The following is a 22,328-nucleotide window of genomic DNA, read 5'->3' as shown; positions in this document are numbered from 1 at the left end:
TGTTCCTCAGGTATATTTAGTTTTTACCTTTTGACAGAGCCAGGCTGGCTGTTTGTTCTTACTTTCATTCTTAACATAAGAGATAATGTCTGACAAGGTGTCCATTATCGGGAGTTTTTTTTAACCCATGGCCAAGACTGTCTGATGTGTGAATAAGAACTACAAAAGACGTTCTCCTTTTTCTTTTTTCACTTTCTTCTTCTTCAGCTGCATCCCAGTCATTAATGTTTCTTACTCCACAAAAAAAAAAAGATAAAAGAAACGTTAGACCCTCATTGCTACAATTAGATATAAGTGCCGTGTTGAGGACTTGTGTGTAGGCATTTACTGTGACCCTGTTGACCTTGTTACTCATTTTAGATACAGGCTGATTCTAAGCCAGCATATTCATTTACAAAAAGACTATTTCACTGAGACTACTCCAGCAGTCTTTTGTGTGACGACCACAGACACATGGCTGCAGTTATAACAGGCTGGCCTCCGACAAATCCCCAAATAGGACCTCATTCAGGCCCCACTTCAACATATTCATCTAAAGAATCATATCTTAAAAGAAGAATGTGTGACTTTTTGATCCAGTAGATGTTGCCCTTGAGCACCAGCATGAAACCAAAATAAACTTCTGTTTGGCCACGCATCCACTATTCTGAAACCTCCGCTCTCCTCCAGCGACACACCTCCATCCCCTCCCCATTCGCGTTTATTGGAGGGAGTTATCAATAAGAACGCACCATGATTAAGAACCATTTAGCGCAAGCGGCGGACAAAATTGTCCTGTTGTGTAAGCAGGCTAAATGTTAGCACACTTTAGTTAACTCATGGCTTCATATTGCACATACATTTACAATGAATGGCTATGGTTTTCTTATTTTCTTATTTCTTCTATGTATTTTTTTTAAATAAAAAACTTCTGCAGATCTTTTTCATAAGACAGGTGTGTTAGAGAGCAATGTGTCCATGAAAAACCTAAAGGTAAACTCCCCCACACTGTTTGACGTGCAAATAAACATTGAGTGGCAACTTGACGGTACGAGACCTTCATCAGACAAACAGTAAATATATCTTACCATGTGACTCGACCTGACAAAAGAGGCTGATGAATTGGCTCTTTGAAGACTAATGTGACAGCTGAAAGGAGTTAGTTAATTCAAGGTGGAATTTCATTGCTAAAAAAGCAGGGGTTGTGCTGTAAGCATGGACCAACTGTTCATTCATTAGACAAAATTTGGCCTGCCACAACATTTGCTTCCCCTTTAGCTAAATTCATATTTTTGAAAGTATTACTTCATCATACTTTTTATTTATTAGTTATTATTTATTTGATTTGTACAATCGACTGTTAGAATGTCTCACTCTGCCTCCAGCACTCATTAAGAGAAAAAGGAAATTGTTTTCCCAAACAAAAGATGGTATCAGTGTGTTTCCAGAGCGGAGAATTATCAAAGGACAGAGATGCTTTGAGGCTGTGTGAGGATATAAACCAAGTGTTCCTCGCATTTTTACGATTCATTTACCTTCACAACTACAAGTGACCCTTTCCCCACAAGCATCACTTTTAATTTAGTCACTCTCTCCGCGTTTAAAACTGGCACTTTTAATCGTTTTGCGTCCTCTGAGAAAAGGTTTATTGTGTTTTAGGGGGATCAGAAGCTTCATGTCACGTTGATCAAACTCCAATAAAGAACTTGACAAAATGAACTTTTAGTCAGTGGCCAGTGAGATCTGTGATGAGTCCAGACTGTTGAGGAGACAAAGCCAGGCAGTGGAGATTAATGTAGCAGGCGGTCATTGCATCCTCTTCTGCTGCTCCTCCCTCCTTCCTCTTTTTTGCTCTCACTCCAACTCCAATGCAACATAAACACAAGCATTCATACAAATTGCACAGGATGTCATTCTTCAATCCCAGTCCTGCGTTAAAACATTTACACAACACTGTTTATCTCTTGTATATATCAGCCCTGGTGTAACTGGTGTGGACAGGGTCTGATTCAGGCCACTGAACTCCGGACCTCCATCCTCATCTGAGTCCTTTGTTGTCCCAGAGCGCACACAGTCCTGATGTGTGCAGCCAGCTGAAGTGCAGTCACTCAACCGCAGCGGCTGCATATCTAGAGCGAGTCAGTCACATCTCATTTCAACTGGACTGCTCAATAAACACACAGAGGCTACATGAGCTCAACAACACATGGAAAGCTAACATATTTTGCTATCTGTTCTGAGGAAGCATTTTTTTCCTCCCAAGATTCACGAGGAAAAAGAAAACAAATGAGAAGGAGCGAGAGGGTCACAGGATGTCAAAGACAATCAGGGAGTTTTAAAAAAGGCCGGAAGGTTTTGTCGACTCGCAGTAAGTCGTGTGAATATATTTCAACTTAAATGAGCGCAAAGATGCACCTCTTCTTTTAGTGATGAAGTCATGCTCAAGTACGCCTCATAGCAGAAGACATTGCACCAGCACTGAGCATCTGTCATCCATTACACCCCGCGTCTTTCAAGCTGATTCGCACACATAGTCATGCAGATGAATGAACACACAAAAGCATCTCTTGAACCCAAAGCATGTGTCATTTTGGAGAGCCTGTTTCGCTCGTCCATTGTGGGGCTCGTGTGTGTGTGTGTTCTCACACGTAAACCTGCACACTTTGAAAAGAACACTCAGCGGTGTTCATTTCAGCTGAGTGACTTTGTTAGCTCCGTGAGGCTAAACATGGGCACGCACTCTGTTGAACATACACTTTTGACACACTTGAGTGTGTGTGTAGTTTTCATACTATCATACAAAGCTGCCTTATTGGCTTTCCCTTTTTAAATCTTTATGCAGACATGTATTCCTGTCTGCTCTGAGCAAAGCAATTAGATTAGAATGCTCTTGTCATTTTATGATGCTGCTGTGGCACTGAGTCAACACGTGCACACGCACACACACACACACACACACACACACACACACACACACACACACACACACACGGTGAGTGGTGTTAGTCTTCAGTGACAGCAGTGAAGTAGGAAATGCTCAGCGGACATTTGTCATCAGTGTTAGAGGATGGCGTCTTCCCGGCTGCTTCTCTGCTGCCTCTGACAGTTTTGAGAGGTTCCCTGTTAGACACATTATCCCTGCCTTTCACCAGACTCACTCAACCCTCTCACTTCCTGTGTGTGTGTGTGTGTGTGTGTGTGTGTGTGTGTGTGTGTGTGTGTGTGTGCGTGCGTGCGTGCGTGCGTGCGTGCGTGCGTGCGTGCGTGCGTGCGTGCGTGTGCGTGCGTGTGTGTAACTGTTGTCCTGGTTAGTGTGTGTAGGTTTGTGCAACTTACAGACCATTACACAAGTGTAGTCAAAAAGTGCTATCTGGATTGCATGTCAGAATACACGTGGATAAGCAGGTGGACTTTGCATAAATTAACTTAATAAAATAGAAGAGGTTAAATGTTTGTGGAAGTGGACAGGCTAGGAGTAGACTTACTCAAAAATGTTCCTTCTCATTAGTTAAGAAAAAGATGATCTTGACATTTAAAGAAAAACAGAAGTTTGAAGAGTCTCAGTCCCTGTTTTTAGGCTTTATAGGATTGCCTATAAGAGGTGAGGAGATGAAAATGAGAGGTCCCACCATTTGTCTGCAGGGATACACTCCCTGTAGCCGAGAGTTATCAATCGAGAGGTTGTTGCAGATGAGTCGGAAACATGCCGTCTGTGCATATTTCCATATTTGAACATGTTCTGTCATCCAGAGCATGCAGCCTTCCCCCCCACATGCTTCCACACAGCATGGTAAAGCTTGCACTACATAGCTTTGATTGATGGTTAACTCAAGGAAGGTTACAGCAGATTCCCCAGACTGCAGAGGGACTGTTGACATACTCTTTTATTTTACTGAAGCTCTCTCATCTTTTCTTTTGCAAGGTCCTCCCTCTCCTCTCCTCCACTCTGTTCTGTCCTCTGCTCTTTGATTTCCCCCCTCTCCGGTCTCAATACATCAGTCTTAAACAGATGGAACACATGCTGGAGTAAAAAAGGCCTCTGTTGAGAGAGGGAGATGCTGAGTCAGAGTGTCTAAATGATATTTCTTTGATTTTTGTTATGTCGCCCTCTCCCCTGTGTGATATTGGTTATGTCATTTTGAGTGGAAGGGTCAGCGGGGTCAATCCCCCAACCAACTGTGTCGCTCTGTCCACGCTTATTTCCAGCTTTTTACAGTTGACATTGATCAGACTCCCATTGGGGTTGCAGTCAGGCAAACCAAAAAAACTTGGAAGGCAACAGTTTTGACAAAGTTGCCGTGGAAACAGTGAATCCTGCCATCCCATTGTGCATACCAATACTTCATATGCATACATAGATGTACACACAGGCAACAATGGAACAACCATGCACAGTAATAGTTGTTGACAAAGTGGGCAATTAAATGGTTTAGTTCACTGATTGTGATGCTCATGCACTCCGTCCTGAAAATGTTTTAAAATAAATGCTGCAATATGTTTGTAATAAGTCTTGATGTTTTCTATCTTAAAGCCATGTGACTGCTACATATGTTTTTTCAGTCACTTCTTGACTTGAAGGGGTTGTGATTTACCAGAATGTGGTCCTAATTCAGCTGCTGACGCATATTTCCTACGCTCTCACGCGTAACTGAATGCATACATGTAACTGAGACATCTTGCGAATCTCAATGGAAACTTCACAAAATGCAATTTAGCTTTTTTGCACAATGATTAAAATCGTTCAATGAAATAAATGACAGTCATGCTTTGTGTATTAAAAGCTGCTGGAGATGTTTTCTTGTTTTTTCTGTCGATGTCCTGCACATAAACAAAAATGTAAAAAAAAAACGACAAAAGCAGTGTTGACGTGATCATCTGATGGTCTCACTACCATCAGGTCTCCTCCTCTAAGCCCAGGCTTTTATCAAACACGATGAAACATGAAAAAAAAGCCAGAAATAATAATCATTTTGGGAGCAAATCCATACGGTCTTTTTGAAGACGTGCGTGTTTGATCCACTGGGATTTGTGATTCAATTTGTTTCATTTGAAACGTCTTTGATCTTTCCTGGCAGATTTGCTTTCTGTACACTCTGATTTCATGCCTACTTTTTGTTTCTTTATTATAACCTCTGCGATGCCGTTTGTCAGACTTTCCTCTTTTTTTCTCCTCAGAATTTATCAGAGCTGTTGGCGGTGGTGCGTCTTCCCTTCATCCACCCGTCCTACCTGCTCAACGTGGTCGATAACGAGGAGCTGATCAAATCGTCCGAGGCGTGTCGGGATCTGGTCAACGAGGCCAAGCGCTATCACATGCTGCCCCACGCCCGGCAGGAGATGCAGACGCCCAGGACTCGGCCCAGGCTATCTGCAGGTACATACACACACACACACACACACACACACACACACACACACACACACACACACACACACACACACACACTATTCATATGTTACAGCAACACAGCAAGGAAGGAGGTTATAGGGTTGTTATGATTGTGTTTCTAACATGGGACAAGAAAGGGAGGAGACGTGGGCGATTGTGTTGTACTCAAAATCCTTCTTGGTCTCAATACTGGTCTCAAGGCCACTTTTTGAAGGTCTCGGTCTTGTCTCTGAATCTAAATCATTTTGACTCAGTCTTGTCGAAGTCTCGGACTGGACAGACTCCGGATTTTAAATCAAGACCAGTTAAGGTCACAACTGAAAGGCTATTTTCCAATGTCATTACTGAGATCTGAAGAAAAACGCCCCTTTCTAAAAGAACAAATAACTTCAATTCAATTATAATTGGATTTGTATCCCCTGGTTTCTTCTTCAACCTTTCCTGGTGTTACAGTCTAAATGAGGAACAATCCCCTTGCACATACGATGAGGATTTTTTATTGATATTTATGGTCTTGGTCTTGTCTCGGTCTCGCCCTGCCTTGGTACTGCTCTTGACTCAGTCTTGATCCCTAAATGTCTTGGTCTTGTCTCGGAGCACTCTGGTCTCATGTATGTCTTGGTTTGGGTTAGTGTGGTCTTAAATACATCACTAGTGGGAGAACATGAGGAGGGGTCTGGATGTGGTCATAAAGAGGGAGGAAGGAAGTTTATTCTTTGAGAATGTGTCTTACTATATAAGCAGTAAGATAGTGTTTCAGTGTGTGTATTTTAAATTTGTGCAAGCAGATGGGGCAACACCTGAGCTCAGGTGATAAGTCTGTCAGGCAGAAAAAGAAAGCGAAAACTGCGCTCAGCAAAAATGCTTCACCAATGGCAGTCAGTCTGGGAACTTGTGAGTTATGTTCATCGTGTGTGTGTGTCTGCCTGAGTGCCTCACACTTTCAGTCCTTTTTATAAGAGTGACAAATTGAAGTGGGATCTAACAAATTTGATGAATTCATGTGAGACAGAATTTTTATTAACAGTTTCAGATTTAGACTTAGATGTGTGAATAAAGTGACAGATGTCACAGTGCAGGTTGTTCCTTTTCTTTCTTCTGTTAAAACCAACAATAATACATTATAAACAGTCAGAACCAGTTTCAGTGGCACTTCTCTGTGAGCTCTTCATCACAAATATAAATTTTCACCTACACCTCCATGCAAAAATTAAAGAGGACATATTATTCCCCTTTTCTACCTTTTCAAACAGTCCCCCTGTGGTCTAAATGAAACATCTGGGCTGTGCTTTGGTCAAAATATAACATGAATCAAGCACCAGAGGAGGTTTGTTACCCTGTATAAACCAGTTCTCTCAGAACGCTCCGTTTTGGTGTGTGTGACCTGTGCAAAAGTTTTGTTCTAGGCTGGGGGTGGAGTCCATGGGTGGAGATATCAGGGGAGGCGAGGTTTTTATTTTCTCCCCTGTCTCACTTTGCACCTCATTTGGCAGCCTGGAGCTTTTGAATGAGTGGATGCTTTGCCTATCAGCTTCACTAGATGTTAAATACTGAGACAAACACTTCATAATATGTTGTCTTATTTCAGGGATTTTCCTTTCGTCCCATGTCACTTCTGTCAGTCAGTTTCCTGTAGCACTAGTGAACTTCTCAGGAAGGCATGGCGATGAGGCACAGTGAAAACTTTGACTTTCTCTTGATGAATCCACAGTGTTTTCCAGTCTGTATGTTTATCCATTAGCTGCTAATTGGCTAATTAGAGTGTGGATGTGATTCTGATTAGCTGCCATTAGACTTTCTGGGGGATTAAACAGCCGCTGGTGCTGAGAATTGACTCACAAATCTACTCATAAGATCCACTCTGATTTCTTCTGTATGTGTGCGTTTGTTTGCTGGTGTGAAGCAAGTCAACTCTAAGAATACATACAGTATGTGTCTTGACAGAAAGCGCACATCGTGTTCCCGTCTCCTGCTCTCCACATGTGACTCTGTGCTCGACTCAGGCAAGGGAGGAGAGCGTCAGAGCAAAGTGTTAACTCATCCTAGCCGAGTGGAATATCTCTCAGACAAATGAGCTGTAATGATGAGGACATGCAGCGGGGCCCAGCTCGACTCACGGTGTGTCTCGATCTCGCAAGCACACATACACAAACATTGTTCAACCTTTAAATACACTGAACGAGGGAATCCGTCAGAGACCAGCCTTTTTCAGTCCAACTGATCACCTGTAAGGGTAAATATACGGTTTCTAAAGGCTTGGAAAAAAAAATAGGCATTAGGCTAACACACGCACACGTACAGGAGCACCTAGAGCAGAGGAGATTAGAGTCAGAGTGTATGCAGGTCTTAAATTGCTACATTGAATACAATTTACTTACCTCTTTGACGCCTGAAGCCCACAGCAAAGAAAGCAGACTACTATTCAAAGCATCTAGGCAGCATAAATAATCATCACATGACTTTCCTCTGCCACATACAGATTCTGGCCCCAGCTGTTAAACGCCCTGCTTTGCTTATCTAGCCTCTCATATAGTTTTTTGTCAGGACTTTATTGATTATTTTTCTGCCTCGTGCATGTATTCGGCCTGGTTTGTCTTTCAGAGGTGATGCAGCATGAGAATTCTGTGTTTCACCTCTCAAACTGGAAAAGCAGGATGCAGGAGAGTGTGCCAAAAATGTCTTCTTCACTCTGTGTCAAAAGTGCCCTTCAGCAGATCCTTTTTCTGATTAAGAGTCTGGGATGATATTTTGAGGAAAGGAGCAAGAGAGTTTGAAGGAGAGGAAGAGTGAGATAAAAAAGTAGAATGCAGCTCTTCACCTGTTAATGGATTATGATTTCATTACAGTCCTGCAGCTTATCAGTGAAATATTAGCAAACACATCGATCTCTGCTCAAGAATGTAAAGTGGGAGCAGTAGATCCTGATTACATGACCTCTGGTCTGAAAGTCTGCTGGGCTGCAGCCAAAGTCAAAGTTCTGTCCACTTGACCTTTTGATAAGAGACCATAATCAGCCAGAGCTGCAGAGGAGAAGAAGAGGCAGGAAGTGGGAGGACAGTAAACGATCACCTCGGCTGTAACAGGAAAACCTGACTCACGCTGTTCCTGAAGCTGCAGTATGTGCAGGAACATGGATGTACAGAAACTGAGCGTAGGTTTAGCTCAGGGAGGCAACGGAGTCATGCTCTGCTATCATGCCAGTGTTGCATTGAACAGCTGATCTCAATGCAAGCTCTGATCAGCTGATTGGCCAGCTGATTGGCTTCTAAGCACCCAATTGGTTAATCATACTCATGTCGCCTTATTTAAACTGATCTAACCTACCCTTCGCTGCTCCTTCTGCAAGCCACATTTGCAGTCCTTCTCCACCCCAGCTCCTCCTTTAAGCTGCGTCTGACGTAATGTCATAATGTTTTCATTGATGCTGCTCTGGTCAGGATTTTTTGCTGCATCTCTCCCTGCCTTTGGCTTTCCTTAAATGTACGGGAAGGGCAGGGGTGTGTGCCGTTCCTGACTTAAACTTTCCCCAGAAGAAAACAGAGTCATAACGCCAAATATAAATAACTGCAAATAAAGTATATTCCATGACAACATGGTCCTGACTGAACTGACCTCACTCAATGACCGGGGCTGTTGATCTGATCTGTAGCTTCTTGCCGTGATGAGCTCATTTCTGCTGACAAAAAGAGCAAACCACCTAAGACCTTGTTCATACCTGCATGTTTAAGAAGACTGTAAATTAAAGCAGACGGGTTAGAAATGTAACAAAAGGTCAATAAGAATCAGGAGAAAGACTCGGTTATCCCTTTGTCCCAGCTGCTTGTCTCCATCCTTCCATCCCTTCATCCCTTCATCCCTTCATCTCTCATCCCAACTTCCATCAAAACTCCAACTGACTGAAGCTTCATTCCTGCTTTAAAACTTTGGCAAGTTAAGAGTTGTTTGAAGTTCTCATCAGTACAGGGCAGTGCTACCATGTAGCTGAGAAAACATGAGCATGGGACGGGAACAGATTCAACCAGAAACTTTTTTTTAAGCACCGCTCCAAACTCCCCCTCTCCTCCCCCCCCACTGCTCTCCTCCATCTGTCCAGCTGCCTGCTGCTTACAAACTCACAGCACATTTCTGTCCGCTCTCTGGAGGCTGCTGCTGATGACTAAGAGGACCTGAGACACATGTGGCAGCCTGCCATCCTGTTTGTGTGTTATGGATCAGTTGTGTCTAGCTCCGTGTGTGTGTGTGTGTGCGTGTGTGTGTGTGTAACAGGGCAGAGTATGGATTGTGTTTTAAGTTTCTTCTTAATCACACAAGGTCCTCAGCACGTGTGGGTTTTGTAATGAAACAATACACATCTCCATGTACAAATATACACAAATTGATCCCCACTTATCGATTTTGTAATAAGTCTGTTACTGTGAGTGTGTTTAGAAGAGTCTGTGTAGGTCAGCACTTGTTTTATGTGTAGGAAGAGAGAATAAGAAAGCTCATTAGCATCCAAAATGCAGCAGCATCATCAGTCTTCATAATTACTTGTTATTTATGGCTGCTTGTTAAAGTTGGTGTTCAAGTTTCTTGTTAAAAAGTTAAATCACAAATTAAAAAAGAACATCTGAAAATGTTCACCTTGCATTTGAAAGCCATGTATAAATATTTACATGTCAAGCAGCATGCTATAAAACGTTTTTATACTTTGAGGTCTCCCAACGAGACTTTGATTCAATCGTAGCCCTTATGCTGCATATATTTATGAAAAGTGTCCCTGATGATTTGCTTTATCACCTCTCTTTCTCTCCTATGTCAACCCCAATCACCCCCCTCCTCTATCCTCCTCCTACACTTTTGTCCTCCAGGTGTAGCGGAGGTGATCGTTCTGGTGGGAGGGCGTCAGACGATCGGGATGAACCAGCGCTCCCTGACAGCAGTCACCTGTTTCAACCCTCAGAACAGTAAGTGGTACCCGCTGGCCAGCCTGCCCTTCTACGACCGCGACTTCTTCAGTGTCATCTCAGCAGGAGACAACATCTACCTGTCAGGTGAGCTAAATCATCCACTATACTGCAACAATCAAAGCTTTCCTGATGCAAATTGACATGCACAGAGCAGGAGGCCTTGGGTTTATCAAACTGAACTGATAAACCCAGGGAACCCTCTTTGCAGTATTGTGCAGTGTTTATTTAATTGTACAATGACACTCTGTGAAATTTAAAACAATGATCCAAAACTAAGAGTGCAGAGAAACATGGACATAAACTGCAAGCTAGTTCAGGCAGACAACACAAGCTGCAAAGATTTCCTATTGGCATGCAAATGATCCACAATCAGCTGACAACACTTCAACACGTCAACACTTCCAATTAGCGGCCTATTTAAGCTGCAGGATTTCCAGTCTCTCCCTCTGCGCTTTCATCACATCACTACTCAAATTTGTAAAATTAAACTGCTGGGAGTGGTGAGGTCGGAGCCGTTGATATCCTTATCTGCTGGAAAACTGCACGTGATACCGGCTAATGTAAACCCTGCTCCAGAGATGGACTGAATTTCTCCCTCTACGCTCCATTTGTGCCAGATTCCTGCACGGTGCTCAGACCTTGACATTGGACTGTGGAAGTGCAACAGGATTTTGTCCAGCATGTACCTTTCCTCTCCCTCTTTTCATATAAATGTAAATTAGTGTTTGGGCATTGGAACAGGTCTGCTTGTGTCCGCTGGGAGTCAGACAGCCAGTGGAGAAATCAGAGGTGCTCTAGCCAGCCAATCAACAGGCTCCGACCTTCCTCAGACTCAGAGCAGGGTCACAGAGTCTCTGCTGGTGTTACACGTCAAACTATACAGATAACAGTGAGCTGAAACAAACACTGTTTAGATGGTTGCCTGGTTCACTCTTCAACAAAGCATCAGGAGACTTTGTCAGTTAAGAGCTGTCCAAGTCTCTCACTGATTTATTTCACTGCTTTTTATTTTAAATAAAACAACCCAGATTTAGAAGTAGAGTTCATACTTTAATATATATTTATATTATTTATTCTATATTCCAGGTGGCACAGAGGGCGGTGTGATGGTGGCTGATGTCTGGTGCTACATGTCCCTGCTGGATAACTGGAATCTGGTGTCTCGGATGACGGTGGCTCGCTGCAAACACAACAGCGTGGTGTACGACGGAAAGCTCTACACCATCGGAGGACTGGGAGTATCAGGGAACCTGGACCATGTGGAGAGGTAAGAGTCACACAAAACATCAACAGACACCTCCAGCAGCTCCCAGCTGGTGTCTGCACAGTGTCACACTGCACTGACAGCAATCGAAAAGAGAAAGTGTTTGGATGATTCTGCAGAAAGTTGGTGGATTCTCGAGTTTGAGCTATACATTTTCACACTGTGCAGCGACACATAGCAGATGGTGCAGCATGCAGCAGTATTGTTCAGCATATTGCAAAAGTGTTTGGACAGGTAGATTAGCATTTTCTGTGAGAGCAGAAAGGTGCAGAGGAACAGAAAAGTTCCGAAGTGTATTAAACAGTCACATCTGTGTTTGTTGTACAGCGACGGAGCACCTCTTGAGAGGATTTGGTCTGAAAGAGCATGCTGGCGTAATGTGTCTCATCCCATCCACTTAGGCATTAACACATTGCTGACCAAACTCTTCTGCATAAAACCAAACATAGACACTTTCCTCATGAAGTACACTTAATTCCTTGCCAGATAAAACGTGAAACGGGACTGTTCATATTCAATCGTCTGATTCACACCTCCTGGCTTTTCTAACTCTGCTCCTCATTTCTTATTTGTCCTCTAACCTGGGCTGAGTGAGTTTGAGCTGAGAAGCTTCCTCCTCCTGCACGGCAGAGCTAGATGAACCAAGGCAATCAAAACAACATTACTGGGTTTATTAGCGCAGGCTGCTGCTGCTCATTACCTGGCAGTTCAATTGATCTCCAAAGCCTTTCACCATGCACAACAGTTCTCAAATGAAACAGGCTAATTTGATATTTCCCCATAATGCTGCCACACAGTGTCGTTAGGGGAAGATGGAAGATTTGTGCCATAATGGAAACGCATTTGATTCCTCCGTCTCTGGGCTGCTTAATTTGAGAGCTGCTGGCGCTGGCGTACACAGCTTTGGAGAAATCACTATTTTGTTCTGTGCTCTGACTGTTTGTGTTCCTCTTTCTGTATGTAGCTTCATGAAGCTTCTCTGAGGCCCAAAAAACTGGACTCTATTATCAGCCCTGTGAAATTTGAACATACTTTGCCTGTGTCAAAGACCTGCCAGAGGCCTCCTCGCCTTGGTTTAACTGCACTCACTTTACTTTTAGACTGATGGCCAGGAAGAAATAACCCACACACCCAGCAAATTGAGCTGCAAATAGTTAGGAAGAAAATGTTTGGCGCTCAGGCAGAAGCAAACCATTTGCTACACAAGGTCAGTATTCACTGTCGTGATTTTTTTAAAAAGCCAACAGGTTTCTGAGGCTGATTGGGGGAAAAGTCAAAGGTCTTGTTTCTAGGCAACCCAGGCTTTTATTTTTTTTTATTTTTCAGAAACAGCAAAGTCCAGCGAGAGTCAAAATGTAGTCAAATCCTGTAAGGTTCTCTGATCCTTCAACTGAATGTGTCAACAGAATGAAGGCGATGTGCTTTTAGAGAAGGTGCAGACTGGAGAGTTATGGGAAATATTTCTTATCATGCTGATTTATTCTATTCAATTTTTTTGCCAAATTCTTTAGAAAATGTTTACAAATATATTTTGTTTCCTGTCTGGTCTGATTGTCTCTAAATTGCTTTGAAAAAACACAAACAGACTGTTTCTATGGAGACACGCTTTTTGTAAACATTAAGTCAGTGAAGCTTGCCCACGAAGAGCTCTCTCCCTCCATCAGCTTTAAATATAATCCAATAATAATCCATGCAGATCATTTGAAAGGGGTCTTTAACAGAATAAAAATCTCTGTGTTGTGAAATACTGATGTATTGGTCAACAAAGAAGCGTGCTTTATGCTGTGTGCTAATTAAAATATGAAAAGTAAGCGGGGGAGTAAAAGCGGTCTCATATCCGGTTCAAGTCCTGGCACGGACCAAGTCCGGAAATAGGTCTGGTAGCTGGAGAGGTGCCAGTCCACTTCCTGAGCACTGCTGAGGTGCCCTTGAGCAAGACACCTAACCCCCCCACCAGCTCAGGAGCGCCCACTGTGAGCAGCCCCCCCACTCTGACACCTCTCCATTAGTGCATGTCCATAGGATCCTGTTTGTGCATGTGTGTGTATTTCAGCCTATGTTTGTGTAGCATGTTAACTAGACAGAGTGTAAAAACGAATTTCCCCTCGCGGGATCAATAAAATATAAAATTATTATTATTAATATTATATCGTGAACGTTTCAGAGAAATATCTCTGAAGGCAATAGAATGTGGTTTAAGACAAGGAAATGGTTGTAAGTTCTTCAGGCTAAGCCAAACGTGATACCCTGGCAGTGAGCTCTATAGTAGTCCACATCCGAGCCTCAGCTTTTTCTTTTTAAATGGAGTTACTGGAGTGATTCGAGTGATCGTTTCAGCTCTAGTGACTTATGTTAGCTACAGTAAGCAGACTGCACACAAGTATGACGTGTGTTTTTTGTGTCAATTTTGCAACTATTTGGGGTTAACCCTTAAAAGCCCTGATGCTGCCACTCTTACAATACTTACACCACAAACATTTTATTCATCACATTTTGAAAATGCATGTTGGATTGATGAATTTAAAGCTGAAGGAGAACAAGAACTTAAGGGGGAATATAACTTATTTTAGAAACTGTCAAACTCAAGTACATTTTCCCTTTTCACTGTATGCAAGAGGAGACTTTCTTTTCCACCTAATTACTATTTTAAATATGTATTTATAACCTTTATAACATTGGCTAAGCTCCGGCTTCTCTACACAAGTGTCTTTTGTTTGCTTCTCCTTACTCTGAAGCACTCGTGGAACCTAGAACTTTTTATTTTTTATGAAGAATGCTTAAAGGTCTTTTTGTACAAGCCATGCTTTGAATCACAACATTAGTGTCAGTGCTGTTGAAGATTATCCAGATCCTTTTCAGTCTATTTCTGAAGGCTTTTGTTCTTACCTGCTTTGATTAATGAGCCTCATTAACTCCTAATCCTTTGTTTAGTAGCTAACCATCGTATTTGGCAGGTGTGACTCTGCTATGAGACTCAGTCGGCTCTGCTGCAGCTCAGCTGTGTTGGAGCAAAACTCCTAAGATAGTGGAGACTCCAGCAGGGAGGCAGCCAATCCACAGCAGGACTAAACCCTGACAAGAGGAGATAACGGAAGTGCTTTTTTTGTGTGTGTGCCTTTTGGCCTCCACACGGGGAGGAAGAGCTGCACAGGTCTCAAGATCAGTTTGTTATATGAAGAGCTAATAATATTCACTAAACAATGGTTAGTGTCAATGCACTAACCACTGCGCCACCAGCGCCCAACAGCTGACTTGTTTGATGGCTGGTGAGGATTGTATCTGAAGGCTGTGGAACATCATGAAACACTGCGACAGTCAGCGTTGATTTGCTCTGCTCATAGAGTGATTGATGCAGAGACTGTTTATACACAGAGATCATCTTTTTCAGACTTCATTTCTGTGTGCCCTGTACTTCTTGGTGTCTAATTTACAGTCCTTCCTGCCTCCCTCACTCTCCATCTCTCCAGCCATCTCACTGAGGGTTTTCACTCTACTGACCGTGAAATTCATCCACGTTCACAATGATGTCTTCAATTAGGGCCATCTCTAAGCTAGTTGGATGACGCCTTTCTTTGGGAACAGCAGGAGGTCCAAATCAACACTCAGAGGAACTAATGGGCTCTTTCCTGTCTCCACTCTCCTCACTAATGACTGACAGATTTATAGGGTCGGGAGCAGTCGAGTTCAGGAGGCTTTTTACTTGCAGTCATGTATCCTGAGCCTGCTTTGTCCTCTACATGTTGATCTTTTAGATATTGAATAATTCATGGGTGTCTAATGATGTGTCAATCAAAGATGGTTTTGTTTTATTTATCACGCACTATGCTCAGGTTTGTGCATACTCTATTGCAAGTCAATATTTCATGCAGACTGTTTGTGACATGACACTGAGTACAGCAGCTAGCTTTTCTCATCAGGGATGTTGAGCTGTTTGGCAAATAAGATCCTGTTATCTGGATTTTTTTACCTTTTGGATTCTACTGTAGGTTATAAATATGAGCCTATGAAATGCTGTGGAGAGAGCTGCATTGTTCATGTGTTGTTTTCAGGCGAATTAACTAGCACATTTGGTGTTTCTGTATAAGCGTCCATGCACTTTATGACTGTGTGCTGTTACTGATGAGTCTCTATTCTCCATTATCTCATGCCTATTTCAGTTTTTTCAGTCGTTGTGGAGGTCATTGAACTCCTTTTCAGTAGTCAGTCTTGATCTGATTTAAGATATGCAGTTATCCTCCTCTTAACACAGCCCTCCTCCATCTATTTCTTGAGTTTTACTTTTTCCATTCAGTGGCATTTTACTTACACACATACTTGTAAACCAGCTCAATGGGCCATTTCAAAAAGTGGTGGCTTAGTCTGACACTGAAGGCCAACGAAATGCCTCCAAGACCTTGTGTCGGAGTGCTGAATCGCTGCTTGAACATTTTAACAACTCGACCATGACTGAGAAGATGCTCTGAGATGGAGTTTCCAGCTGGTTGGGTCACGCTTCAACACAGTCAAAGTTTTTTTTTTTTTTTTTGTGGGTTCTCAAGTTACAAGTCCTTTTTAGTTCTCAATGTCTGTGGGTTGTGTGTATGCTGTAAGGTGTTGCTCAGGGCCACATATTCCTTTATAGGCCTGACCCGCGTCCGACACGGAAAGAACAGAGCCTGACCCAAACCTGTCAATGTTATCTTTATGATGGAATCCGACCTGAGATTGACACAGTAAGCCAGAGCAATGAGTTGGAGTTACCATGTCATGCAGATGTTGGTACCGTGGTAACAGCTTGCTTGTTATCACAGAGTAGTCATGGAACGGACCCCGCTCATGAATTAGCCGTGTGCTGTAGATAAGCAGACCTTAGCACTGAACAAGAAGTAGTGTTAAGTGGGTCCATCAAACAAAGACACGCCCACTCACATCTTCATGCGTCCTCCATCAGCCGCAACATCATACAAGGCTATACGATACACACATACACATAAACCGATTAGCAAGTCTAGCTAGGTTATTTGGCCGTGAGCGATGACTCAAGAAGCAGCAATGACTCTCTGGCAAGAGAACTGTTGTTTGAAGAAGAGGACTTCCCTCCTCCAGAGTCTCCTGTAGGCCATGTCGATGGTGGTCCAGAGCCAAATCAGTTTGAACCTTAAGCACAGGCAGTGAGTGCTGAGACAGATGATGCTGCAGACCGTGAGGGGCAGGAGAGGATGGGGGGATGTCTCTGAATGGTTTGGTGATGAGAGCTTGGACACTGGACATAGGATCTGACATCTGGATCCAGATCAGCCAATAGAGAACTTTAATGGCAGGAGCCTGTGTCTACATGTAATGGGAAGTCACTAAGCATATTTCTGACACAATATTTATCATTTAAATTGGATTCAAATTGATCAACATTACAACTTTTAATAACCCATGTCCCATATGCTACCCATGCTACCATATATTCCTCTCCTCCTACTGCTTTTCTCTTTCCCTCCTATTCTGGTTCTGTCCTGTTTTTTTCCCTGTGTCTCTTCACGCTACTGATTGGGTGGGCAGGGGATGATGGGTGTATTTGGAGCCTGCGAGACCAATCTTGAATGTGTCTGACAAGCTCGAGCGGAGGCAGTGTGTCCTCTTTATTGGTTTCTAATGGGGCACCGAGGTCTCTGAGACATGGAGTTAGACAAAGCTAGAATATCATGTGTGTGGGTGTATGTGTGAGAGAAAGATTGGCGAGAAGCAGCAGGTGTGCCTGTGGATGGTTTAAGTGAAAGGCAGAGACGCTGCAGGGAGCGAGGAGTATGAGCTGTGCTTCCCCTTTATGCATTAATGAACGGCTTGCACCTCAAAACATGTTCCGCCTTTGCCAACAGGCAAGTCATTTTTCTCTTTTTTTCCTGTCCTCTTTTTCTGTCTTTCACCTTCCACAAAAACACACAATCCAGCTCTTACACAGCATTCAAACCTAAAGCTTTTCAGTAGCTTTTACACCCCCAGTAATTTGGGTGTATATTTAAGTTCCAAAACCATCTCCCACCTCCTCCCACACCACAGAGCTGCCCTACATGTCTGCTATCACCCTGAGGGCTTACTTTGGTGACGATCTGGGGTCTCTCAGTCGTCCATCTCTTGTTTGATTTAGAAGAGCGGTTATCGATGTGTGACTTACACACTCAGAAGCATTCATGTCCTCTGTCTTACATTGCATTCCAATCCAATTAAATAGTGTCCACACATATTTTCAAACATTGACCCACTCTGTGGAATTATCGTGTGTGTGTGTGTGTGTGTGTGTGTGTGTGTGTGTGTGTGTGTGTGTGTGTGTGTGTGTGTGTGTGTGTGTGTGTGTGTGTGTGTGTGTGTGTGTGTGTGTGTGTGTGTGTGTGTGTGTGTGTGTGTGTGTGTGTGTGTGTGTGTGTGTGTGTGTGTGTGTGTGTGTGTGTGTGTGTGTGTGTGTGTCTTCTGCTCTGAATGAGTTAATTCACATGGATTATGTGTAAATGAGTCAGTGATGGATTCCCTCTGTCTCTAAAGGATTAGCTGAAGGTGACACAAAGGCGGTGTTGATGGTGTGTCTCTTGGCTGACCTTGACTTCAGTCTGTTAGACACACACGCTATGGGTCCGTCCATATGGAGAGCGAGACTCCATTAGACCAACAGATGTCTTCTTTTACAATCTGTCAGATGTGTGCATTATTAGTGTATAACAACCAAAATACCTCTGCAGAGTTCATGAATGTGAAAGTGTGTCAAAGCTTGAATCAGCTGCTTGTTACCTTTAGGTTTAAACCTTTCAAGGATTACTCTGGATGATTAGGAAGAACAAATATTTAAGGGACCTGCAGCAAATCCCGCTGTCATCATAAACAAACATGGCAGCTTTGACTGTACATTTGTACAGCAACTGTCCAACATCACCTATTATAAAACATGTCTTTCTTTCACAAACACTATCAAACTGAATGTGTCCCTCTTACACCTGGCAGACATCGAGTTACAGCTCTGAGTTGTTGATATGCCCACCCCAGTGCATGCTGGGAGCATTAACTTGTTTCTCTTATCCAGATTACATATTCAGAGACAAGTGTAGGTTAAAGTTTGTCCTCTTTCTTTATTCACAATCTGTCTACCCTTCCTATGTTTCTGTCTTTGTGTCCCTCTCCTACATAAAGGAACAATCCTACACTGTTTGTTCTGCTGCAACCCTGCAGCATCATCTCTGAGATGATTGTCCCGGTGCGATGAAAAGAGCCTGTCAGGAGCTGCAGACAATTACACAGCTCCATGCAGTGATCAGACTTTGTGGATAATCTTTTCTTTTCTTTTTAAATCAATGGATGCAGTGCATCACGTTGAGGAAAGAACAGCAGAGATCTAGTCTTTGTTTTTGTGATGAGCACAGTGTGTTATTTTTCTCTGTCTGTCTCTTTCCCTCCATCTCCTCTGCCTTGGAGATACAATCAAACCATAAACACCCACCCTGAGAATCTTTAAAATGTCAGTCCTGATGTCACGCTTGATGGTGAATCACACGTGAAATATTTCCAACCAGATCTGTGACCTCAGAGATCGTCTGAGACTCTGCGTCTCTACTGACCTGCACGTGTTCCTCTTGATCAGAGCTGCTCATTCATTTGGCTGCACGATAGCGCAGCAGAATTTACACTAATTAAAACCTATTTCCATAATCTGCTTCTATGTGAAATAAATTGGGTTTTACAGAAAGCCTTGATAACTATCAGAGTGAAATAATGATATTTGCTCATAGAGAGAGTTGATGCACCTAATCCGTGTTTAACGTTCATTCTGAATTGTCCTCATGTTAAAACCTCTTAGAGAAGCATTTCTTCTATCAAAAGGTTCTATTCAAAAACATCTGTTGTCATTTTTATTATTATGACTTAAAATGTTGCCTTAGAACATTTGATTTTGTTTTTTTCCCACTCGGGGACAGCAGGGACACCGTCTGAACAAAACACTGACATGTTCTCACCTTTTGAAGGTGTCATGCTGCATGTTGCAGACACATCCAGTTTACATGGACAGGCATTAGCAGTATCCTGTAGTTTGTTTCTCCCCTCAAAGTTCTAGCTCTGTTTTTAGCCTCTAAAAGCTCCTCCATAAGTTCACCATCCAAATCTCTTTGTTTGTTTACCTACTTTTCCTGGCTGGGTAGGTTGTGCACACTGTTTCTTTGAACCTTTTCACTAAATCAGCTGTCTGTGAGCGATGTTTATGAAAACAGTGAACCACAACAATGCAGTTGCACGCTCTGAAAATAATGAACTGAAAGATGATATGGAAAATTCTTTAAAGCTGATGGAAACGGCAGAGTTGGTTGATAATTCTCTGAGGGATCATCAGCACGAGTAACATCTTTGATACTACATTCAGTCATCTGATTCACTGTTGACCCAACATTATTGTATTCTGCATCCTTTACTTTGTCGCTCTTTTAGTCCTGAATCTTTCAGTTCAGTTATTTTTAAGAATCTGAGTAATAACTGAATACTTCAAAAAAACAGCAAGAGATAAAGCTATTTTAACAATCTTAAAGATGGTATGGTTGATCTAGTTGTTATGCTCTTGTCCCGTTTCCTTCATCTGCCTTACTCAGCAGTGGATGGTCCTTTAAATGATGGACCCCCTTGTTGTGGTCAGAGGGGTAATTAAAAGTGTCAGTGCCCTGAGTCCTTCATAAGCAGGGCTCAGTGACTCAACCTGATCCTGCTGTGTGTCTTGAATACGTTCACTTTTTAGTGATCGGATGGGACTGTGTTTTTTTTTTTGTCAAGTGTTTGGTCATCGCCATGTGGTCCTGGGGGACTTAACCTACTTTTTATCACGTATAGGTGTTTTTCTTTTATCACAGTAACAAAGCGGCTTGCATTAGTCTGAATAGACGTGTGTTTAATCAAAGATCCAGGATCTGTTTGAGGCTCTTAAAGAAGGCCTCCCCCAGCTGGAAGGCTATCGTCTGCTTTGATCAGTGGTCTGTGGACACCGGATGACACGGCTAACACACCACGCTAATGGAGGCACCGGGCACAAAACACATACAAATACACCAAGCACATGGAAAGTCAAGAAGTACACTTTAAAGCATATTTTCCTCTGACTAGCTCACAGTCCTATAAGTCAGAGTCTTGTTCAAAGTCTGTTGGGTCCTTTCATCTTGCTGCGTCTGTGGGTGTCAGTCTGGGTCGGCTGAGTTTTCAGCTCCGTGTTGAAGTCTTTGCCAAAGGCGGCTCGGTGAGAAAGGTCCAGAGCTCAGCGCTGACACACAGCCCAACTCTAGAGACTAATAGCTTGTAGCTCCAAACATAATGTTGCTTTGTGTAATTGCTTTAATTGCTGTCATTGTACATAATGGTTGGTCTTTTTCATCTTCCCTGGTGGTGTAAGCATTCTGCTAATTATGTCTGTCAACCCTGCAGCCAAAACCAGCATTACAGCTCAGTGGGAACTTCAGAGTGTTTTGGTATATTATTGGAGGTTGTGGTGTTTGCGTGTGTGTGTGTGTATGTCAAACATGTTTTTAGACCTAGATCTCTATCTCTTCTTTGTTTCTCTAGATTTCTTTGTTTTTGGTCTTTAATTCATAGAGGATGAATCTACTTGGTTCATAAAATCTTTCTTTTTGTTATTTTCAGGTACGACACAATCACCAACCAGTGGGAGACGGTCTCTCCTCTTCCTAAGCCGGTCCATTCAGCAGCAGCCACAGTGTGCGGAGGGAAGGTCTACGTGTTCGGAGGGGTCAACGAGGCTGGGCGCTCGGCGGGGGTCCTCCAGTCCTACATACCACAGAGCAACACCTGGAGCTTCATCGAATCACCTATGATAGGTAAGCGAGCTCATAACACCCACAGTGTCAGGAGACATGTTGCCTTTTGTAACATGGCAAAGCTGTTGTGTAACAGGTTGTGGTTTGATACTGACGTTGCATTTCCACTGGGAAAGAGAATTACTCGCTAACCAGCTAAATTAGTCCCCTTCAAGTCATAAATACTAATGTTTGTTTTTTTATCAGTGGTGGAACAAATGTCCTGTAAAAGGCATATAAAGAAGCATCATTATGCAACCATTAACATGTATGCACATCTTTAATCTTTGGACAGTGGCATCCTGCTTTGTCATGACAGAGGAAAAAGGAGTGTTTGGTTCTCCAGTGTGTCTACCATGTTGTTGAGCAACTATGCTTTCACAACTCCAAACAATGGAACAACTTCCATGTCATGTGTTGGCCTTCTTCTGTTGAAACCAAGGAGTTCTGATTTCCATTATGAGATTCAATGTTGTCACAGAGTAGATGACTGTGTGAGTCTGTTGTGGATGGTGCATGTTCATTTTGCACTCCAGCATTCATGGGCATGAAGGGGAGTCCTTGTGTATGAAGTGTGGATCTACAACATTTTGACCTGTCAGTCTCTTTTACATTCTGAAGTACTGGAGTCCTCCTCAATCATTTTCCGATCACTATCACTATGATGAACAGACCACAGCTAATGATATCCAACTAAAGCTCTTTATAGTCATTGGCCAAACTCTTTAGTTTTTCACTTCTCACACCAGCTGCAGCTACATTCCAGTTAGAGCCACCAGGGACCTGTGAAGAAGGCAACAACACAAGAAACACTTTAAACAAGCTGTTATAACTTTGAGGTAGCAGGAAAAACACACAGTGGTCAACTCGGTGTGCTTCAAAACACTGACAGCTGTGTTCTCTGTGCAAGTTATTCACAGGAAGGACCCTGAAATACATCCTCA

At 42.9% G+C, this 22,328-nt stretch overlaps 1 protein-coding gene across 2 annotated transcripts in view; it reads left to right on the top strand.

Moving 5' to 3' along the window:
* LOC109989759 (kelch-like protein 29) overlaps positions 1-22,328 on the top strand; it is a 102,738-nt gene that overhangs the window by 70,889 nt on the left and 9,521 nt on the right. For both annotated transcript variants that reach the window (XM_065963750.1, XM_020641623.3), the window contains 4 exons: positions 5,155-5,353; positions 10,219-10,401; positions 11,404-11,584; positions 21,212-21,405. In XM_065963750.1, coding sequence (XP_065819822.1) covers positions 5,155-5,353; positions 10,219-10,401; positions 11,404-11,584; positions 21,212-21,405 — 757 coding nt within the window. The remainder of the gene's footprint in view (positions 1-5,154; positions 5,354-10,218; positions 10,402-11,403; positions 11,585-21,211; positions 21,406-22,328) is intronic.

The sequence above is a fragment of the Labrus bergylta genome, chromosome 15, assembly GCF_963930695.1.
Source record: "Labrus bergylta chromosome 15, fLabBer1.1, whole genome shotgun sequence".
Lineage (NCBI taxonomy): Eukaryota > Metazoa > Chordata > Actinopteri > Labriformes > Labridae > Labrus > Labrus bergylta.
This window is presented reverse-complemented; position numbering and strand designations above follow the sequence as displayed.